Source organism: Cyprinus carpio, chromosome A1, assembly GCF_018340385.1.
Source record: "Cyprinus carpio isolate SPL01 chromosome A1, ASM1834038v1, whole genome shotgun sequence".
In the NCBI taxonomy this organism is placed as follows: domain Eukaryota; kingdom Metazoa; phylum Chordata; class Actinopteri; order Cypriniformes; family Cyprinidae; genus Cyprinus; species Cyprinus carpio.
In genome coordinates, this window is record NC_056572.1 from 17,503,646 (window position 1) to 17,527,183 (window position 23,538).

Sequence of the window (23,538 nt, forward strand, 5' to 3'; positions counted from 1 at the left end):
CTGCTGGCAGAGAGTGAATTTGCATTCTCATTCAGCCCGTCTCCTGTTTTTGTTTCGTACAGATGTTTTATGTAGTATAATTCAGTGTTTCCACTACATTCACTCTGCCGTGGTGGGCTGCCACACCAAAAATCATCCCCGCCATGGCTGCAGGTTCGCAGTGACATTACAGTGATGACACTCACATCAGGAGCAGGGCTTGAAATTCGGCGCAGGATTGTGAATAATTCAACTCATTCCTGCAGGTTCTGCACAAAATCATGTCAAAATGCCTGTCTTGGCAAGTATTCACATAATCACAGTCGGTTTATATTAAACATAGTCGGTAAGTGAATGTAAACCGTTGAGAAACAAAACGCAACAGTGTAACAGTACATTAGATCCGTGCACAAGGTCTTGGACAGCAGCCTAAATAAACCTGTTGTTGTCTGTGTCATTACTGTTTATTTATACTGTAAAGACAATCCAGTGTTATTTTGCAGTTGAATAGATTATTCAGATTATTCAGTAATTCTGTACTGAAATATTACTGTTAGAATACCTGAAAAACTTAAAGTACTGTTCATTTCATTTGTATCTGTTGGTTTTTATTTGTACTATTGCTTGTCATTTAATTGTTTTTATTGTCATTTTTAGTTCAAACAAATTAAATTCTAAATTTGAGTGCAGGTGGTTCTTGGATGGGGAGGTTTAAGCACCAGGGGGAAGGGGATGTAGTCAATGGGAATCTGCCACCACAGCTGGAAAAAATCCTAAAGGAAACACTAATTTCACAAAGCCGAAGTCAGACCATTCTTTTTTGGTTAAGATGCTGAAATTATTCAATCTAATTTAAATCAGAAACATATACATTATCTATGTTTGGATCAGGATTGCAGTGCAGTGGTTGCCTCTTATTTTAAATGGCTACAGAGAATTCGGCCTGTAATAGAAAAAATAAACATCTTATGTACTCATATTTTCATTATTTCTTGTCTCTTGATTAAAAACATAAAATAAATATTTTCAAAATCAGCTTTCGGAATCAGCCCATTTGCTTGTCAAACATCAGTGATCAGAATTGGCCATGAAAAATCAAGATTGGTGCATCACTAAGAAATGAAAGCAATATGAGCAATTTACTGAATAAAAACAAGGCAAAAGTTTCGGTCACATGTTGACCATTTTCAATGGCAAGCTAACAATAGGTGCGTTCGACTTCATGAAGAACTGCGCAAACCGATCGGAATCTGACTTAAAGCAGTGCATGTGGGTTAGAAATTTTGTCCGACTTGAGATGGCGCCGACGCCACATGACTGTCACGTGTGGCATCAAAGTACCGCGAGAGCATTTCGAGAGCAGCCGGCTGACTCAGCCGCCGCAGTTTCTCCAAAGCAACTGCAGCAGCCCTGATGACGACACAGCTGTTTCACGATTGGACAGATTCTCCACATGACAACGATCACGTGTGTTTCGGGTTTATTCTAACCTTTTCAGTTCCAATAATGGCCACATATCTGTTTTTAGAACGGTAAAAGCTTTTTTACTGTAGTCGCACTGTTGTATTGAGTCACGTTTATCATACAGCACTGATAAAAGCACATATACTCCCACTTTATTAGTATTTAAATAGGATATGATTATGTTGAACTTTATTCTTAAAAATATGGCGCTGTATTAAGCAGTATGTAAAAACTGTTTCTGTTGCTCATGAAAACGTTTCTAAAATGTCTGTGTATTTGACAAATATTGCATTTAATTCACTTCATCTGTGATAAAGTATGCAAACACCACATGAGTGTCACTAACGGGAGCCGAAAGTGTCCGGCTTGACGTGTCTGTTTTCAACTCCACCCCCGACTGCAAGCGGCTACTCTCGTTGATCGCCATCTGTAGCCGTGCTTCAAGTCGAACGCACCTACTGTTAGAACTAGGAGCCATCTTGATTTAAGGAATCACATGATAATTAAAGAGATCACATGATCAATCAAAACACTGATCCAAAAAAAGAAAGAAAAAATATAAAAATAATAAAAAATATAATAAATATGAAATTAATGAGAAAGGATAAATAAATAAATAAATAAATAAATACAATGTGTGTACATGTAAAGCAATGGATAATCTACATCAAATTGGACAAGACAATTGAAGTTCTTCATTTAATCCCTTCAGATATACACAGTCCATATAATAGATCCACTTAGCTTCACATTGTAACAGTCTTTTGTTAGAATCACCACCTCTTCTTAAACTGGTCAATCATTGAATACCTATAGATCTCGTATCAGTTTTTGGTCAGCATCCGCAAAATGTTTGGCCACAGAAGAATGAATTTCCATCCTTCTGATAGAGCTCCTTTGCTCATTGATGGGGGTCTTTAATTGGTGTTTAGTCTTGCCAACAGATTGTAGACCACATGGGAATGAAATAAGATAAATGACAAAAGATGATAAACAAGTAATGGTCTCTCTAATTTTGTAATGTTTTCTGAGTGGTGGTGCTAGTGAAAGAATCCGTTTTAATTGCATTTTCACAAGCTGAACAAATCCTGCATGGGAAGAAGCCAGTGGAATGATCCAAAGTCACATATTTGTTCTCCTTAAAGGGTTACTCCACCGCAAAATGAAAATTTTGTCATTAATCACTAACCCCCATGTCGTTCCAAACCCGTAAAGGCTTTGTTCGTCTTTGGAACACAATTTAAGATATTTTGGATGAAAACCGGAAGGCTTGAGACTAGTGTTGCTTTCGTCAACGAAAATTATGACTAAATATCCTCATCAACGAACCTTTATCATGTGACGAAAACGAGACTAGATGCAACGTAAATGCTGGTCATGTGACGATGACTATAATTAAATGTATAATGCAATATTGTTGACGAATAAAAACGAGACTAAATGTGGTTTACAAAATAAAAACTATGCTAAAATGTCTCTTCATTTTCGTTGACCAAAACGAGACAAAACGAAATGTTTTAATGTTATTTCATCTCGTTTAGTCACATTATTATTATTATTTTGTAGTATTTCTGTTTCCTGTGTCTCACTGCGCAGACGCGACCGACATCTAAAAGGTAAAAATCTGCCACCATCACAGCCCTGTTCATGGCATGATGATGCCTACTAGAATGCAGTTAGAATGCCCCTATAAGTCAAGTTATGAAAGTCAGTGGTGGACAGTAACGGAGTAGCTTTACTTCGTTACTGTACTTAAGTACATTTTTCAAGTATCTGTACTTAACTGGAGTAGTTTTATTTTAAGTAACTTTTACTTTACTACATTCCAAAGCATAAGATCGTACTTTTTACTTCACTACATTTCATAAAACATATCGTTACTCCTTATAATATATCACGTGATCTGACACGCAGAAGCGGCGTCTGATTCAAGAACGAACTGATTCTTTTCAATGAACCATTTAAAACGATTCATTCACGAATTAGAATGATCCGACTGCAGCTGTTCTCGAGTCGACAACTCACTGATTCAAATGAACCGTTTAGTGCGAGTCTCCAGTGAACTGAATTCACAAATAAGAACCAGGAGATTTTGTGAGCGCGCGCGACTGATGCTGTTTAAAGTAAGTTACTAATGTCGAATTTTAGGATTAATTATTGTAACTGAAAATCATATTTAGGTCAAAACTGTCATTTGTTTGTGAACTAAATCTGCTGTAAAGGGTAATCTATTTAAGCCCACTGAAATGCTTGAATGCAAACACATCAGCATCTGTGCTTCTGAGGTCAAAAAAATAAAACATTAAAATAACACAGATGAAATAAAAAAACTAATGCACGTTCAAATTCCCGCTGCCATAACATTAACAGTTCTATAAAAATGTTACGCATTTATCCCTATGTGACGTCTGTTTTTATATTGTTTATCAACAGTATAAACGTTTATATTGTTTGAATTAACCACCCAAGTAGACGGATATGAATTTTTATTCATAACCATACTGAAAATAAGTAAATATTGGTAGCTGATGCTAACAAGCTTGCTGGTGCTAAGTTTAGTAATTTTTTAAAATAAAGTCCAAATATTTTTATTTAACCACCTAGATAGATTATATCTGGGGGGAAAGAAAGGCTGTGATGTTCAGAACATGGTAAATACAGTAATTATCAAAGTGGGAAGTAATGTCCTCTGGGAGTATTTGACCAGGGGTGTTTAGACCACAGACAAGCTTTGAGAAGAAAAAAATTACTAATTTCGATTAGTAATATGCATTGCTAAGAACTTAATTTAGACAAATTTAAAGGTGATTTTCTCAATGTTTTGATTTTTTTGCACCCTTAGATTCCAGATTTTCAAATAGTTGTATATCAGCCAAATATCATCCTTTCCTAACAGCTTATTTATTCAGCTTTCGGAAGATTCATAAATCTCAATTTCGAAAAATTTACCCTTATGACTGGTTTTGTGGTCCAGGGTCACAAATCTGTTTTCTTTCAGGTACATCACAGTGTAAGCTTCATAGTGAACATTACTACATCACTCTCGTCAGCGTAGTCCATATCAACAACAAAAATGTATCTTGACTCCATGTAGTGGTTATTTTGGGAAAATTCCAGGTATTTTGAACAGTAGGATTATAAAAAAAAAAAATGTGCTAATATAAAATTAAATGAAGCAGCCTATACAAAATTGCAAAATAAATATATCTATCAGTACTTTTTTACTTAAGTACATAAAAAATAGAGTACTTTTACTGGAGTAACATTTTATTATACGTATCTGTACTTTTACTCAAGTACTTGATTTGTGTACTTCGTCCACCACTGATGAAAGTAAAAGATATCCCTGTATGGGTGTTGGTTTTTCATATTTGTAAGATATGTTTTTTCTATATTGAATTCTACAGTATACTTTTATTGTATTTTATTCTTATATTTTTGTTTACTTTTATTTCATTTTTTCATACTTATATTCATGTATATTTTCCTCTGTGTTGTATTCTTTCATAATTGCACTGTCCATGGAGCGGACCTGACTCACATTTCACTGCTGGTTATATATTCTCTATATAATCGTGTATGTGACGGATAAAAAAAAATCTTGAATCTTGAACAATTCAAAGTGAATATCCCATTCACGTCTTAAAATTGTGTATTAATGGTTTTCCACTTAATTCATATCTTTACATTTTATTTGTATGATACTTTGCATGTTTTTGAATCTTGGAATGTCTGTCTTGTTTATTATTTTTATGCCCTTTTAAGACATACCCTTAATTTACTCGGCGAATGTTTAACGAATGTCCAGCATAAAACCAACTTTATAGCACCGGCTAAATATGCATATGAAAAACGCACACCAGATCAACACAGTATACCTGTCTGTGTCCCTTATGATCATTAAACACAATAGCATCAAATATATGTATTTAGTAATTTTACCTGTTATTGTAGAATAACACTTTGAAGAAATACGTATTTGTTCATACCTTCTGCTAGCCTATGTCTGTTTATTTAAGTATATTTGTGCGATAATTGCGAATCTTATAATGTATGTGTTTATATTCTCTGTGTGTTGTGTAGTAATAGCTTATAAGTATTTTTCCTGCTTTTTTAAAATAACCTTTAAAACAGATAAACAGATCTTCAGCTAGCTTCTGTGTTAGACTAGCCTGTGTGCCATTTGGGAATAAGAAATGTATAATTTACCTTTTGCTTTATCGGTTGGATAGAGCTTTTCTGCTTTGTTGAGGAATTTCAAAGCCTTGTCTTTATTGCCATCCTCGAAGGCTTTGATAGCGATATTCAAACATTTTTCAGCTTCGTCCCGGTTTCCTTCCATCATTTTACCTTCTTCTTCTTCTTCCTTGATGTTTAACGGCGGCTGGCGTCCAACTTCAATGGTGCATTAACGCCACCTACTGTACTGGAGCGTGAACCGGAGCTGGGGAGACTTTCAACTCTTCTCCCCCTCCCCTTTAATTAAAAATAACGATTTCCAAAACTGTATTCTGTATCCTATTTGCTATACCACTGTCCTTCAGGAAGCTAAATAAATGAATAGGCTACTTATATCATTTGAAGTTTTTCCCATAAGTTAATTCCTTACGTGAATTCCCTTGCACCCCCAAATCCTTTCTCTCTCATATTTTTGCCATTCAAGTACCACATGTTCAACAGATTCAATACTGTCACAAAATTAACATCTTCCTGATATATGCTTACCTAAGCTATGTAAGCACTTATTTAACCCACAATGTCCAATCCTTAACCAAGTGAATTTCTTCCCTTTGATTCCTTTCAGTGATCTTACCTGTCCCAGCCTTCTGTTGTATTCTGTATAAATGTCTTCCTTTCTCCTCTCTATCCCAACTACTCTGCCCCTTTTTCATAATTTCCATCATTTTTCCAGCTGACTAACACCAATTTGACGATTCAGACCAACACTTTCGCTTCCCTAGAAGTAAATAAAAAATAATTATTTGGCTTATAATGTTTTAAGTATAAGGTAAACATTGTTGCTCCACCTTAACAATAATTATAAAAATTATTAATAATAACATCATAACCAACATCTGGGGTGGGGGGGGGTGTTACAATATTATAATACTAAGAGTACAAGTCAAAATGATATTTTTTTAAAAGTTGCATTTTATTTATTAATATCACACTCAATAGTTTATATAAGTGTAAAGATTTAGAGAAAAAAGGATTTATAATACCATTTCATTTCATATGGACATCCCCCTATATATGTGTAGGCTATTCTATATTTTATATTCTACAGTGACGGCCGGTCAATAGGGGGCACTGGGACCTTCAAGTTAGCCATGGAAGAAGCCTACTTCAACATGTTAAAAATAAGTATTGTAAAATAATCACGAAATTTCATTATTTAGTCATACTATTTGACTGGTAGTCATGTTAGCACCTATTAAAAAATAAATAAAAACTCTATTTTGTTTGTTTTGTGTTTGTTTTGGGGCGCCGGACAAATGGGTGTCAATGGCCCTGTCCCAAATCGCACCCTAAATCCTTGTGGTCATCCCCTGTGTTCCATTCAGAAGGGCTCATCCCTATGCCCTACTCCCTTCAAAGGGTTTACCCTAAGTAGTGAGAGCTTCAAAGGGGTAAAGGGTGTAGGGGACCAAACAACTGTTTCTTGAAGTGCCCTTCTGCGTCATCATCACATGCCCACACAGAAGCACCGTCATCATGCAAAGAATCTGCGCAAAGGATCATGAGCCGAAGTGTCCATCAGTTGTACCCTTCAAAACCCTTCATTCCGAAGGGCCCTTTGAAGTGGCTAGTTTTGAGCACTTCGGTATGGAACGACCCTTCAGTATGGTGGCCATGATTGTTTTCACTCGTGTGGACAATATTAGTATTATGGCCTTCATCTCTGAATCACATTAAAGGGTTAGTTCACCCCCAAAATGGAAATTCTGTTAATTAATTACTCATCCTCAAGTCATTTCAAACCCGTAAGACCTTCGTTCATCTTCGGAACACAAATTAAGATATTTTTGTTGGAATCTAAGAGCTGTCTGAGTGACCCTGCATAGACAGCAATGCAACTGAAATGTTCCAGAAACATGGCAAGGAGATCTGTAAAATAATCCATGTGACATCAGTGGTTCAGCCGCAATTATACGAAGCAAGAATACTTTTTGTGCGCAAAAAAAATAAAAATAAAAAAAAATAATGAATTTATTCAACAATTTGTCTCCTACGCATCACCCTGGTGGCATTTTGGAGAATATCCTCTGGAACAAAACAGCACACTCACATCCGACACGCCGTTACGCTGTTTCCGTTCAGATCAAATCACAACAACAGGAAACAGTTCTGGCATGACGCAGCTGACACAGAACAGCATACGTCCAGCGGATATTCTCCAAAATGGCACTAGGGTGAGGAGACAAATTGTTGAATAAATTTTTTTTTTTTTTTTTTTTTTTTTTTTGCACACAAAAAGTATTTCTCGTTGCTACATTTCTGGACTTGGGAACATTTCAGTTGCATTGCTGTCTATGCAGGGTCAGACAGCTCTCAGATTCCATCAAAAATATCTTAATTTGTGTTCCGAAGATGAACGAAGGTCTTACGGGTTTGAAACTACATGAGGGTGAGTAATTAATGACAGAATTTTCATTTTTTGGGTGAACAAACCCTTTAATATCAATGGCTGATATTTTTTGAATGATTACAAATGGTTAATGATTACTTTACTGATAATACACCCACATTAAAGTCAAATTCACTGATTCGTGGTATCTTATTTCATGCTTTTAACAGCTGAATTTTCAAAGTTCCATTTTTTAGCTAAGCAGTAATGATATGTCATTTTTTAACTCTTTCCCAGCCATTGATGAGTTATCTCGTCATTTTCGAAGACAACGCTTCCCCACCATTGACGAGTTTTTTACGGCTTTTCGTGTTTTCACTGTTTTTACACTCGGGGGCGCTATTACAAATCTTCTAAACGAGTACAAAACCTCCCGAAAAAAAACATATGTGAACAGGACGGAAAAAACTAGCGATCTCTTATGTAAACAGATGCATATAAATAATGCTATCTTCAGCAACAGACAGCATGTAAATGAAAACTGCATAATTATGGATTACAATGATGATCCAGGAAGTAGTTTATGGCTGTGCAAGCTTTGGAGGTGCTGATGGATGCGATTTACTGGATTTATGCTTTGATAATCGTAGGCTACTGAATATTATCCAGATGTAGTTTTTGATAAAAATTTTATTTTCTCACCTTTTTGCTCAAAATTATACACTTTTATGAAACCTATATTCAGGTGTTGATAAAAAAGAATGCTTTAAGCTAGAATAAAACAGATTTTTTTATTTTTTTTTTTAACAAGTAGAGGCTTTGATCTTTATTTTGGTGTATTGCATATTCAAATATTCATACAGCAAAATATACTGTAGGCCATCAAATTTGAGTGAAAATCATCAAAATCGCTGGCGGTGGCTGATGTTCATTTCGGTTATTTTTCCTTACTGACAGCCGACACTCGTTAACCGATTATTAACTATTAACCCAAAGATTATTTTAAATTAGAATTCAATTAAATTAGAAAGGATCAGTGTCTGTGACCCGTTAAAATTGCTAACATTTGTTTCCCTGGGATTAATTTTTAAAAGCGCAAAAAGCAGCAAACAACAGAACATGAGGATTCACATGTATCACATCACGCACCTGTAGCGCTTCTACGAGTGGAGAAAAACATAATAAAGCTAGGCTATATATATATAGCCTAGCTTTATTATGTTTATACAGGTCCTTCTCAAAAAATTAGCATATTGTGATAAAAGTTCATTATTTTCCATAATGTAATGATAAAAATTCAACTTTCATATATTTTAGATTCATTGCACACCAACTGAAATATTTCAGGTCTTTTATTGTTTTAATACTGATGATTTTGGCATACAGCTCATGAAAAACCCAAAATTCCCTATCTCAAAAAATTAGCATATCATGAAAAGGTTCTCTAAACGAGCTATTAACCTAATCATCTGAATCAACTAATTAACTCTAAAACACCTGCAAAAGATTCCTGTGGCTTTTAAAAACTCCCAGCTTGGTTCATTACTCAAAAACCGCAATCATGGGTAAGACTGCCGACCTGACTGCTGTCCAGAAGGCCATCATTGACACCCTCAAGAGAGAGGGTAAGACACAGAAAGAAATTTCTGAACGAATAGGCTGTTCCCAGAGTGCTGTATCAAGGCACCCTCATTGGGAAGTCTGTGTGAAGGAAAAAGTGTGGCAAAAAACGCTGCACAACGAGAAGAGGTGACCGGACCCTGAGGAAGATTGTGGAGAAGGACCGATTCCAGACCTTGGGGGACCTGCGGAAGCAGTGGACTGAGTCTGGAGTAGAAACATCCAGAGCCACCGTGCACAGGCGTGTGCTTTTGAACCAGAAACAGCGCCAGAAGCGCCTGACCTGGGCTACAGAGAAGCAGCACTGGACTGTTGCTCAGTGGTCCAAAGTACTTTTTTCGGATGAAAGCAAATTTTGCATGTCATTCGGAAATCAAGGTGCCAGAGTCTGGAGGAAGACTGGGGAGAAGGAAATGCCAAAATGCCTGAAGTCCATGTCAAGTACCCACAGTCAGTGATGGTCTGTGGTGCCATGTCAGCTGCTGGTGGTTGGTCCACTGTGTTTTATCAAGGGCAGGGTCAATGCAGCTAGCTATCAGGAGATTTTGGAGCACTTCATGCTTCCATCTGCTGAAAAGCTTTATGGAGATGAAGATTTCGTTTTTTAAGCACGACCTGGCACCTGCTCACAGTGCCAAAACCACTGGTAAATGGTTTACTGACCATGGTATTACTGTGCTCAATTGGCCTGCCAACTCTCCTGACCTGAACCCCATAGAGAATCTGTGGGATATTGTGAAGAGAAAGTTGAGAGACGCAAGACCCAACACTCTGGATGAGCTTAAGGCCGCTATCGAAGCATCCTGGGCCTCCATAACACCTCAGCAGTGCCACAGGCTGATTGCCTCCATGCCACGCCGCATTGAAGCAGTCATTTCTGCAAAAAGGATTCCCAACCAAGTATTGAGTGCATAACTGAACAAAATTATTTGAAGGTTGACTTTTTTTGTATTAAAAACACTTTCCTTTTATTGGTCGGATGAAATATGCTAATTTTTTGAAATAGGAATTTTGGGTTTTCATGAGCTGTATGCCAAAATCATCAGTATTCAAACATTAAAAGACCTGAAATATTTCAGTGGGTGTGCAATGAATCTAAAATATATGAAAGTTTAATACATTTTCACATTTTATAACATGCATATTTAATGGGACTATTTAAATTATATTATTTGACATAAAACAAACATAATAGAAGACTGGATATATATATATATATATATATATATATATATATATATATATATATGATGAGTAAATAGGCCTATACGAGAAATATATTTTTACTTAATAAATTAATAAAATTAATAAAAAAAGCAGTTTCGGTTCATTTTTGTTCTGCGCAGAAGGGAACAAGACGGCAGAAAGCGGCATCCTATTTTTCTTTAGGCTTATTTTCCGCACAAAGATTTGTTTTTTATTGTGAATGTACACAATGTACATTGTGAATGTAGGCTACATAATAAATAATAATTTGGCTTTCAAATATCGCGAATACGGAAACATTAGATTTTGTGTCGAATGAGAGGACCAACGCTGGTTTCAGTTTCGTTTTATCTTAAATTAATTTGTTTTTGCTAGTCGTTTATTCAATTCAATTCAATTCAAGTTTATTTGTATAGCGCTTTTTACGATACAGATCATTGCAAAGCAACTTTACAGAAAATTAAGTTTCTACAATATTTAGTAGTAGCTTATCAGTGGTGACTGTCAGTTTATGTGTATACGGCAGAAATGTTCAGAAAAATCAATAAAGACGTAAACAAACAGACGATTAACACTGTTAACAGCAATTATGCAATCAAACTTATAGCAAAATGTGGTAGTTCTGTATGTTGTCTCTGGGTTAGCATCATCTGAGGTCCTCTGAGGGGTTGGCATCATCTCTTCTCAGGTGTTCTGGATCCACGGACTGGAGCTTGTGTAAATCCTAGTTACAGAGAAACAAATAGAGACATAATTAGCGTAGCTGCTGTTCCAGCCAAGTAAAATTAATTAGTTTAACCCAAGTTTAAAGAATAATAATGCGCATTTGATCAGATATAACTGCAGTCCAAAATTATGAGATGCATTATTTGAATGCTTGGCCAAAGAGGTGTGTTTCTAATCTTGATTTAAACAGAGGAAGTGTGTCTGAACCCCGAACATTATCGGGAAGGCTATTCCAGAGTTTGGGAGCCAAATGCGAAAAAGCTCTACCTCCTTTAGTGGACTTTGCTATCCTAGGTACTATCAAAAGTCCAGCGTTTTGTGACCTTAGGGAGCGTGATGGGTTGTAGCATGGTAGAAGACTAGTTAGGTACGCAGGAGCTAAGCCATTAAGGGCCTTATAAGTAAGTAATAATATTTTGTAACTGATACGGAAATTAATAGGTAGCCAGTGCATAGACTGGTAAAATTGGGGTAATATGATCATATTTTCTTGACCTGGTAAGGACTCTAGCCGCTGCATTTTGGACTACCTGTAGCTTGTTTTATTGAAGATGCAGGACAACCACCTAGAACTGCATTACAGTAGTCCAGTCTAGAGGTCATGAATGCATGAACTAGCTTTTCTGCATCAGGAACAGGTAACATGTTTCGTAGCTTGGCAATGTTTCTAAGATGGAAGAATGCTGTTTTTGTAACATGGGAAATATGATTTTCAAAAGACAAGTTACTGTCTAATATAACACCCAGATTTTTGACAGTAGAGGAAGTAACAGTACATCCGTCTAATTGCAAATTGTAGTCTACGAGATTCTGTGTGATGTTTTCCGGTCCAATAAGTAATATCTCTGTCTTTTCTGAATTTAATAGGAGAAAATTATTGGTCATCCAATCTTTTACATTTTTAACACACTCTGTTAGCTTAGATAGTTTTAAAAGTTTCACCTGGTCTTGTTGAGATATATAGTTGAGTATCATCAGCATAACAGTGGAAACTAATCCCGTATTTTCTAATGATATTACCAAGGGGCAACATGTATATTGAAAATAGCAGAGGACCTAGGGACAGATCCTTGTGGCACTCCATATTTTACTGGTGATAAATGAGATGACTCCCCATTTAGATAAACAAAGTGGTAGCGATCGGACAGGTAGGATCTAAACCATCTTAAAACCTGCCCTTGGATACCTGTATAGTTTTGTAATCGATCTATGAGTATGTCATGATCTATGGTGTCGAACGCAGCACTAAGATCAAGTAAAACTAGCAATGAGATACAGCCTTGGTCTGACGCAAGAAGCAAGTCATTTATAATTTTAACAAGTGCAGTTTCTGTGCTATTATGGGGCCGGAAACCTGACAAATTCTTCATAGAGATATTTCTTTTGCAAGTAGGAGCACAATTGAGCAGACACAACTTTTTCTAAAATTTTAGACATAAAGGGAAGATTTGAAATGGGTCTGTAATTTGCCAGTTCACTAGGATCTAGTTGTGGTTTCTTAATAAGAGGCTTAATAACCGCCAGCTTGAATGGTTTTGGGACGTGACCTAAAGTTAAACGACGAGTTAATAATATTGAGAAGCGTTATTTTCTGCTACAGGTAACAACTCTTTCAGTAATTTAGTGGGTACAGGATCTAATAAACATGTTGTTGGTTTGGATGCAGTGATAAGTTTATTTAGCTCTTCCTGTCCTCTAGTTGTAAAGCACTGAAGATTTATCTTTGGGTGCGATGGATAAAACTAAAATATTAGATGCTGTAGAATCTACATTTGTTATTGTATTTCTGATGTTATCTATTTTATCAGTGAAGAAATTCATAAAAGTCATTACTATTTAACTGTGAGGGAATATTTAGATCGGGTGGCGTCTGGTTATTTGTTAATCTAGCCACTGTGCTAAATAAAAACCTTTGGATTGTTTTGGTTGTTTTCTATGAGTTTGTGGATATGCTCGGCCCTGGCAGTTTTTAGAGCCTGTCTATAGCTAGACATACTGTTTTTTCCAAGCAATTCTAAAAACTTCCAAGTTAGTTTTTCTCCATTTGCGCTCAAGACTTCGAGTTTCTTTCTTGAGAGAGTGGGTATTCCTGTTATACCATGGCACAGTACGTTTTTCTCTAACCTTTTTCAATTTGATGGGGGCAACAGCTTCTAATGTATTAGAGAAGATAGTGCCCATGTTGCCAGTCACAAACTAGTTCATGCGTATTTATGGGTACACAGAGCAGTTGAGATAAATCAGGCAGGTAATTTGCGAATCTGTCTTTGGTGGCTGGAACAATAGTTCTGCCCGGACGATAACGCGAAGCTATATAGTTATTATCATCAATACGCAAAATGCACGATACAAGGAAATGGTCAGTAACATCATCACTTTGAGGTACGATATCTATGTCAGTAGAATCGATTCCATGCGATATAATTAAATCTAGCGTACGATTAAAACGATGAGTGGGCCCGGTGACATTTTGCTTTACTCCAAAACAGTTTAATAAGTTTGTAAAACGCAAGTCCTAATGCATCATTTGTATTATCAATATGAATGTTAAAATCTCCGAAAATTAGCACTTTATCAGCGGTAACCAACAGGTCTGAGAGGAATTCTCCAAATATCTTTTAGAAATTCTGTATATGGCCCTGGTGGTCTATACACAGTAGCCAGAGAAAAGAGATACGATAGATTTCTTTTGCATATCTGACAGTGTAACATTAAGCATAAGTATTTCAAATGATTTAAACCTGTATCCTGTTTTCTGGGTAACACTGAGAATATCACTATATATTGTTGCAACACCTCCCCCACGACCAGTCTGACGGGGCTCTTGTTTATAACAGTAGTTTGGTGGAGTAGACTCATTTAGACCAAAATAATCATTTGGTTTAAGCCAGGTTTCAGTCAATCACATCACAACAAAACTAATATCACACACAGCTCCAATCACAATAACTGCTTTGGGTGTGAGTGATCTAATGTTTATGAGCCCAAACTTTAAAAATTGTTTTTGTTCATTTATTTTATGTTTTTCTGGTTTAATCACAATAATATTTTTTCTAGATCCTACATTAAATTTATATTTTGACCTCACTATTCGGGGAACAGACACAGTCTTAATAGATTGGACAACGCAAGTACTTCTTACATTTAAGCGGGTAGAACAAAAGCCATCATAGCAGTTATTTGAAAATTGGCTTTACTAGTCAAATGGAGCGTAGAGTCCTGGAGATGTTGTCCGAGAGCAGCTCCGCTCCGACTCTGCTGGGGGTGTGCAGGCCATCAGCGCGAAAAAAGCCTAGGTCGCTCCCAGAAAAGATTCCAATTATTAACAAAGAGCAGTTTCTGTTCTTTACACCATGACAATAACCATTCATTTAGAGCAAAAAGTCTACTGAACCTTTCGTGTCCTCGTCGATACGTGGGCAGTGGTCCTGACACGATGATCGTCGCCGCGGGCGTCGTGCTGCGAACCGTCTCGATCAGGCTCCTGAAGTCCCTCTGAAGTCTGCCGCTGCGTGGTGTCATTAACCCCGGCGTGAAGCACGACCGCTCTGGGGCTCTCGTCGGCCTTCAGGATCTCGGGTATCTGCGCAGAAACATTGAGAACACGAGCACCAGGTAGACAGTGAGTGTGCACTTTACCTTCGGCTAACGTAGCACGGACGTGTCGGACGATGGAGTCTCCGACGATCACAGCATCGTGTTCCGTCTCGCGGAGGGGAGAGAAGTGGTTCCGTGTGGAGATCTCGAAGACCGGAGGGGGAGAAGTCGTCGCCCGGGGCCTGGCTCGCGTCCTCCGCTGCGGATGCACCCAGGGTCCGTGGTGGTGTCCCGGCGCCGGAGTGAAGGACATCTGGGCAGATCGCGTCCTGGGTGCACCGGGCCTGTGCAGAGAAAACACACGGGGTGGAGGTGGTGGGACTGTTAGCAGCGCGCTGTATACTTACCCTGGACTTGTGAGCGTCAGCCCGGGAGGTTTCCAGCGCGGCTCTCCGCTCTCTCAGCTGGGCCTGCCTCTGCTCCAGGACCCGAATCTGCTTCTCCACGGCCTCCAGCTCTAGCTGCACCGAATGCATCTTGAACGTGTCGTCACCTGCACTCAAAGGTAGACAAACATTAGCCATTTAAGCAAGTTACAGTGAGTAAAAGCAATTGTAATGTGTGTGAATAGAGTATTAGCGATGCACGCGGGTTTAGCGACAACCACGCTGGTGAGGCTAATGGGCTATAAGCTACTAGCGGACTCGGGAAATCAAAATAAAACTAGTGATAACAAGGCGCTCTGATTGTTTTTGTTGTAGAATACGATAGAGGATATATTCACAAGTTATAGAAACGAAAATGATGGTGTATAAAATAGATTTCAACAATAAAAAATAGACGATAGAGAAATAACGTGACGGAGCTCAAACTAGAGGCATACGACAGCAACGTTTATATTGCTATAACTTATGAAAGGCCTATTTTTAATTCTTGTTCTTTTCGAAATACTGTTAATTAAAAGGATTTGTTGTGGAGTGAGGGGAACTAAAATAGCCTAGCTATGTTTACAGTTTATTATCATGTTTGTTATCATTTCGCGTTGGCATTAGGCCTAGGCTATTTCTGAATCAAATAATAAAATGCGACTTATTATATGCGACTTCTTTTTTTTCTGTAAATTTTTTTTTTATACGCGTAGCATATTTTAACCATGCAGCAAACCTTTTTACATGTCATTAAAAATTAAACAAAATAAAAAAAAAACATTCAAATTTTAACAACCGATTAAATAGTCAAAATTCTTAACGGTTAAACGGTCAAAATGAACATCCCTACTGGCAACTTTTTTTAAAAATGCTGGCAGAGAAAGAGTTAAATAGTTATTTAACAGTTACATTCAGTCCTGCTGCCTGCAGTGTGATTTAAAAAAAAAAAAAGTATAAATACACTAACAAATAATGTAAATGATTTGTCATTATTAATTATAAAAATAATCAATATTCACCTTAAAATGTTGAATGTAGGCCTGAATGCATAAATAACCCCAGAATGCATAAATGAGGTCAACTGCCTCAGAAGACTATGATGTGATTTTGTAATATATTAGTGGCCAAAAGTGCTGCCCGACCTTGGACAACTGGCTTCTTTGCACTTTATTCAAACTTTTTATTAAATATTTTGTATGCATGTTGTGAAGTTGTGCCTGTCTAATATAATAGGCTACAGTATATGGAGTGCCAAAACTGTCAAAATAACAAAAACACATGAATAAATATACAAAGAAATATAAAATAACAGATGTAAATGCACAAATAAATCTACAGAGAAATGTAAATAAAAATAAAAATAAATAAATAGTATTTTTACTTTTATTTCCTCATTTATGTACAATTGTATTTTTTCTTTTATTTATACAGTTATTTATGTAAACAACATTTATTTATTTATTTACACATTTATATATTTCTACATTTATATATTTTAACATTTATTTATTTATACATTTCTTTGCCCATATGGTAATGAGGTGGTGTGTTTTACTTAGAGCAATCAAGTTCTGGCTTAAAGGGATCCTCCACCCCAAAATTAAAATTTTGTCATTAATCACTTACACTTACTAATGTTGTTCCAAACTCGTAAAAGTTTTGTTCGTCTTCAGAACACAATTTAAGATATTTTGGATGAAAACCAGGAGGCTTGTGACTGTCCCATTAACTGCCAAGTAAAATACACTGTCAAGGTCCAGAAAAATATGAAAGACATCGTCAGAATAGTGGTTCAGAACAGTGGTTCAACCGTAACATTATGAATCGATGAGAATACTTTTTGTACGGAAAGAAATAAAAAATAACGACTTTATTCAACAATTCATCTCCCCTGTGTCTCTCCGCATCACTGTAGTGCCATTTTGGAGCCACGCTGCACAGATGTGCTGTTTTCGTTCAAATAAAAGTGTAATTACACATAGAAAATGTATCCTTGTGTCGCAGCTGAAACAGAAGAGCGTATGCTGCTTGCGTTCAGTGGATAACTTTTTTGCAAATTAAGGCATTTTTATTCGAAATTCAGCGTTTTGTAAAGAGTCCACTGAAGGCGAGCATAGTGAGAAACCAAGAGCAGTTTATTTACAGGTGATCCAGACATCCAAACATAATCCAAACAAGATACACAGACTTGACTTGACAAGGCACAAACAGACTTGACTAGGCATGAAACAGACTTGACATGAACAGACTTGACGTGGCATGAACAGACTAGACTCACCGACAACAGGTTACAACATTAATACACGACAAGGCACAATGGCAAAAACATGACTACTTATAACAAACAATACAGGTCACATGACAAGAACTAACCAATGGGGAACAAGACATATGACTAAGACAACCAATCAGAACATGACACAATGAACAAGAGGAACCAATAGCATGAAGACAAGAGGGCAAGGGAAGCATGACACAAACAGCAATCAAACAATAACAAAATAAAAGACATGAACATGAACATGACAAAACCCAAAACATGAAACAAAACCCACATTACATTTCCCCCCTCTAAGGCGGCTCCAGACACCCAAACAACAAAACCCAAAAAGTTCAGGAGGGTGGTGGAGTAAAGGTGGAACAGGGGGATGGATGGAGGGCCAGGCTTGTGAATCAGATGCAGGTTCAGATTGTGGAGCAGAGACAGACAATGGAACAGAGGGGGACCTGGGCCGTGGAGCAGTGACAGACAATGAAGCAGAGGGGGACCTGGGCCGTGGAGCAGTGACAGACAATGGAACAGAGGGGGACCTGGGCCGTGGAGCAGATCCAGAGCAATATGGAACCATGGCGGAGCAGGCCTAGCGGGGAGCCATAGTGGAGCAGGCAGAGCAGGGTGGCTAGTAGGAAGCCATGGTGGAGCAGAGACATGGACAGACCACTTGGCCGTGACAGGACAGGCAGTAGGTTCATGAGCCGTAACATAAGGCTTCGAAACAATTAGACACCCGTCTCTATGGTGACACCTAGTGGTTATTTTTAGTATCGCTCTGAAACGGCGTTGACAATGAATATGCGAATAAGCGAATTATAACGTATATGTTGTTCTCATCAGTCCACCATGTGGGTTGGGGAAGTGGTAAGTGTGCACGATTGGCATGTTGTTAGAGCCTGTCTCTCTAGGTTCGATTCCCGGGTGAAACATATGTATAACTATAATAAATATTTAAAAGTTGTGTTTTTATTGTTGTTTTCGTGTAATGTGCTGTAACATCTCTCTGACAACTGAATTAACTCTTTGTGAAAGTTATTTTGGTCATGAAAAAATTTTACATCAATAAAAGACATCAAGCCACAATGCCTGGCATTTTTTACACAAAGATTTTTATTTAAATATATTGTTCTGCTGCATTATACTTTGTGGGAGTTAAGACAGATGTGCGATTGTGTGGTTTGGTGTGGGACATGCTTTTACATCAATGAAAGGTGTTGTACAGATGTAACTGTGTTAAAGAAGATGTGCTGTCCTGATCTAGAAGCGCCAGGGGCGATTCCAGGTATTTCATTTTAGGGGGGCTCAGCCCCCAATGAGGGTATATATATATATAAATATATATATATATATATATATATATATATATATATATATATATATATATATATATATATATATATAAATATATATTCAAATGAAAATGGCAACAACGTTTTATAAAGCATGTGTTTTATATGTGCTTTATTTTTCTCTGGGGGAAACAACTGTGGTGTGATGAGGGGGTCAGCGCAGTGAAATACATGTGGAACTGATTGCTCCCCCATGATATTTTGTAGACTGTATTTATGACAAAGAACTGCACATATTATATTATAACAATCTATCGATAAACACACACCTTGTCCTCTGTTTCTCACTCTGTGCCGCTGAGGTCTGGATTGAAGAACGCGCTAAAAGACGGGGAGGAGCCGATCGAAGTCTGCCGCCGTTTTCATATGAAATTTAAAGGGGACCGGGGCAATCACAAATTCGTGTACAGTTTATGTAATCTCAAAATTTTAGGGGGGCTGAGTGGTCATTTTAGGGGGGCTATAGCTCCCCTAAAAATGGCCTAGCGACGCCCATGAGAAGCGCTCTTCATTAACTGAAAGCCATTCTGTTCTTGTGAGTGTTTACATTCCTCCGAAAGCGCATTTGAGCTCAGCTTTACAGAAACTTGTTGATCAGATTACAGAGACAGAACAACAACACCTGGACTCTGTTTAATCATTCTCGGGGACTTTAATAAAGCTAATCTTTCACGTGAACTGCCAAAATACAGACAGCATGTTACATGTCCCACCTGAGACAGTAATATACTTGATCACTGTTACACAGCAATAAAAGATGCATATCACTCTGTCCCACGGGCAGCTTTGGGGCTCTCTGATCACTGCCTGGTTCATCTTATACCAACCTACAGGCAAAAACTTAAATCTGGTAAACCTGTAGTAAAGACTGTAAAGAGATGGACCAACAAAACAGAGTGGGCTTTAAAAGCCTGTTTTGACCTCACTGATTGGAGTGTTTTTGAAGCTGCTACCACCGATCTGGACGAACTCACAGAGACTGTAACATCCTGTCTTAGTTTCTGTGAGGATATATGCATTCCTACCAGGATTTATTTAACATTCAACAATGATAAGCCATGGTTTACAGCAAAACTCAGACATCTTCGTCGGGCAAAAGAGGATGCCTACAGAAATGGGGACAGAGTCTTGTACAATCAGGCCAGGAGATTAGAGTGGCTAAAAGGACCTATGCTAAAAAGTTGGAAGATCAGTTTACTTCCAATGACTCAGCTTCAGTGTTGAAAGTTCTGAAAGCCAACACAAACTACAAGCCACCATCCCCCTGCACTGAGGCAAATCAACAACTTGCTGAAGACCTGAATGAGTTTAATTGTTGATTTGAAACCCCCACACCCGTTCTGACCATATCTCTACACAACCGTTAACACCTCCTGCAATCCCCCTCTCCCCTTCCTGCACTTCAAATCAGTGAGGATGATGTGTGCCAGGTCTTCAGGAAGGACAAAAGAAGAAAGGCACCAGGTCCAGATGGCGTTACACCAGCCTGTCTGAAAGCCTGTGCTGACCAGCTGGCCCCCAACTTTTCACAGATCTTCAACAGATCTCTGGGGTTGTGTGAAGTCCCTTCCTGCTTCAAGTGCTCCACCATCATCCCCGTTCCAAAGAAACCCAAGATAACAGGATTTAACAACTACAGACCTGTGGCTCTAACGTCTGTCGTCATGAAGTCATTTGAAAAACTGGTTCTGGCTTATCTGAAGGATATCACTGGACCCTTACTGGACTCCCTGCAGTTTGTTTACCGAGCAAACAGGTCAGTGGATGATGCAGTAAACATGGGACTGCACTTCATCCTGCAACATCTGGATAAAAAAAGGGACTTATGTGAGAATCCTGTTTGTGGACTTTAGTTCGACTTTCAACACCATCATCCCAATAGCCCTCCATACCAAACTGACCCAGCTCTCTGTTCCTAGCTCTATCTGTAAGTGGATCCCCAGCTTTCTGACTGATAGGCAACAGCTAGTAAGACTGGGGAAATTCATGTCAAACAGCAGCTCCTCTGACACTTATGCCCCTCAGGGATGTGTTCTCTACCCACTGCTCTCCTCCCTTTACACCAACGACTGCACCTCTAAAGACCCCTCTGTCAAGCTCCTGAAGTTTGCAGACAACACTACAGTCATCGGTCTCATCCAGGACGGCGACGAGTCTGCTTACAAGAGATTGAACAGCTGGCTGTCTGGTGCAGTCTTAACAACCTGGAGCTCAACATGCTCAAAACAGTGGAGATGATAGTGGACTTCAGGAGAAACCCCCCTGCACTCCCCCCACTCACCATCATAGACAGCACTGATCTTGCAGTGAAGTCATTCAGATTCCTGAGAACCACCATCTCTCAGGACCTGAAGTGGGACAATCACATTGACTCCATTGTTAAAAAGGCCCAACAAAGGTTATACTTCCTTCGCCAGCTGAGGAAGTTTAACCTGTCACAGGAGCTGCTGAAACAGTTCTACTCAGCCGTCATTGAGTCTGTCCTGTGCATTTCAATAACTGTCTGGTTTGGTTCAGCTACAAAATCAGACATCAGAAGACTACAGAGAACTGTTTGGACTGCTGAAAGGATTATTGGTTATTGGTGTTCCCCTGCCCACCCTTCAAGAACTGTATACATCCAGAGTGAGGAAAAGCGCTCAGAAAATCACCCTGGATCCCTCACACCCAAGTTATCCCCTTTTTTAACTTTTGCCATCTGGCCGGCGCTTCAGAGCCACGAATACCAGGACAGCCAGGCACAAGAACAGTTTCTTTGCCCAGGCAATGTACCTCATGAACAGTTAAATGTTCCCCACTCATGCAATAAAAACTTATGACTTACTCTGGCATGGCAGGGTATTGCAGAGGATTCCTTTTGCAGTGTGAATTGTTTTTTGAGATGGAGCCGCATTGATTTCCCACAGAGTGGTCCAAAATCGCATATATCATCTCTCTGTCAGGCAGAGCTCTACAGTGGGGAAAACCTTATGGGAATTGGATGCACCTGTCACGCATTCATTAGACGCCTTCACTGCTCATATCAAGGAAGTGTTCGATCAAACTGCCAATGCATTGTCAGTACACTATCAGCTTTACAACCTCCATCAAGGTCGCTCCACTGTGACTCTCGCTGCAGCTAGCAGCTGGAATGAAACTGCTTTGCTCACCACTTATTGTCAAGGGTTGTCACCATCTATTTCATGTTTAAATTGGCCATCTTTGACGATAATGTTGGACTGGAGTTTCATTTCCTGATCCGTACAGATCAGCCAATGCCTCACTGCATGTGAAGTGAATGCTCTACCGCTGCATCCTGCATTGAAATTCCACACAAATATCGGGTGTTCCAGGATGTCTTTAGTAAGCAGCTTGCTACAAAACTTGACTACACCGGCCATGGGACTGTATTACTGACCTGATGTATTGAAAAAAAAAAATACAAAATTAATTTGGCCGTAATTAAATACAGCAAAACTTTAGCTAATTCGGTTACATTTTATTAAGTTTTTTATTTTACTAAAAAATAAGTCTTTTTGATGTTTCCTTTTGTTTCGAACAAGCCTATGTAAATTAAAGTCAACTAGAAAAATTTGATTCAAATTGAGGTCCTCTCTGTGCATGCACGGCATCTTGGTGGCAGTGAGGATTTCTGATTCAGTACTGTGAACAACTCGAGGACATCTTGTGCTTCAGAATCTATCGTTTTACTCAGTAAGTAAAGTAAATTTATTTTATGTAATGGCATTCGTTGCTGTAAGTAATCTGATTAAAGAAAAGAGCGTTGAATTATTATATTATGTTATCATAAAGTGTTCAGTCATTGTGTTCATATGTTCGCATAGGGGTTTTCATGAGCCAGTGTGTCTAATTCTAGAATTATATTCAAAGAACATTGTTCTTCTATGAATTGGCTCTGCTTTTGCTCAGAGATTACGTGTATGCTCAAACGTTCTTGCATCACTGAAGACTAGAAGCGCTTTTTTTCTAATAAAGATGAGGAGTAGGCTTTTCTCATTAAATGGAAGCAAGCTGATTATAGTCAGCCTTCTTTAGTTATTTATTTTATTAATAGCCTACTTATTTTAGTTAAGTGCTTAACTTATAAATATGCATTTATTCAATTGTTTTATCAAGTGCATTTGTATTTTGTTGTTTTTGTACATAGTTTTGCAATAAAAGCATATTAACCAGGTTCCAGAAATAATCACTGAGGGTGCTTCTAAAATGAGTGAGGGTGCTCTAGTCTTAATGCCCATTTTCACATATTTTCTCCCGTCTATTGCTTTGGTCATCATTGTGTCAATCACTGCTACTTCGAGAGTGAATCCCACATAAATATGCAGATGCCATTCCCGAAACTTTGCAATGTCTGTGTGGCTGAAAAACAAAGTTCTACATTTTAAA

General features: G+C 38.2%; 1 protein-coding gene across 1 annotated transcript in view; it reads right to left on the minus strand.

Annotated features, from left to right (window-relative positions):
- Positions 1–5,852, minus strand: part of dnajb14 (DnaJ heat shock protein family (Hsp40) member B14) — an 84,843-nt gene extending 78,991 nt beyond the window's left edge. The window contains exon 1 of the mRNA XM_042755010.1: positions 5,653–5,852. Coding sequence (XP_042610944.1) covers positions 5,653–5,788 — 136 coding nt within the window. The 5' untranslated portion in view covers positions 5,789–5,852. The remainder of the gene's footprint in view (positions 1–5,652) is intronic.
- Between the last annotated feature and the right edge of the window lie 17,686 nt (positions 5,853–23,538).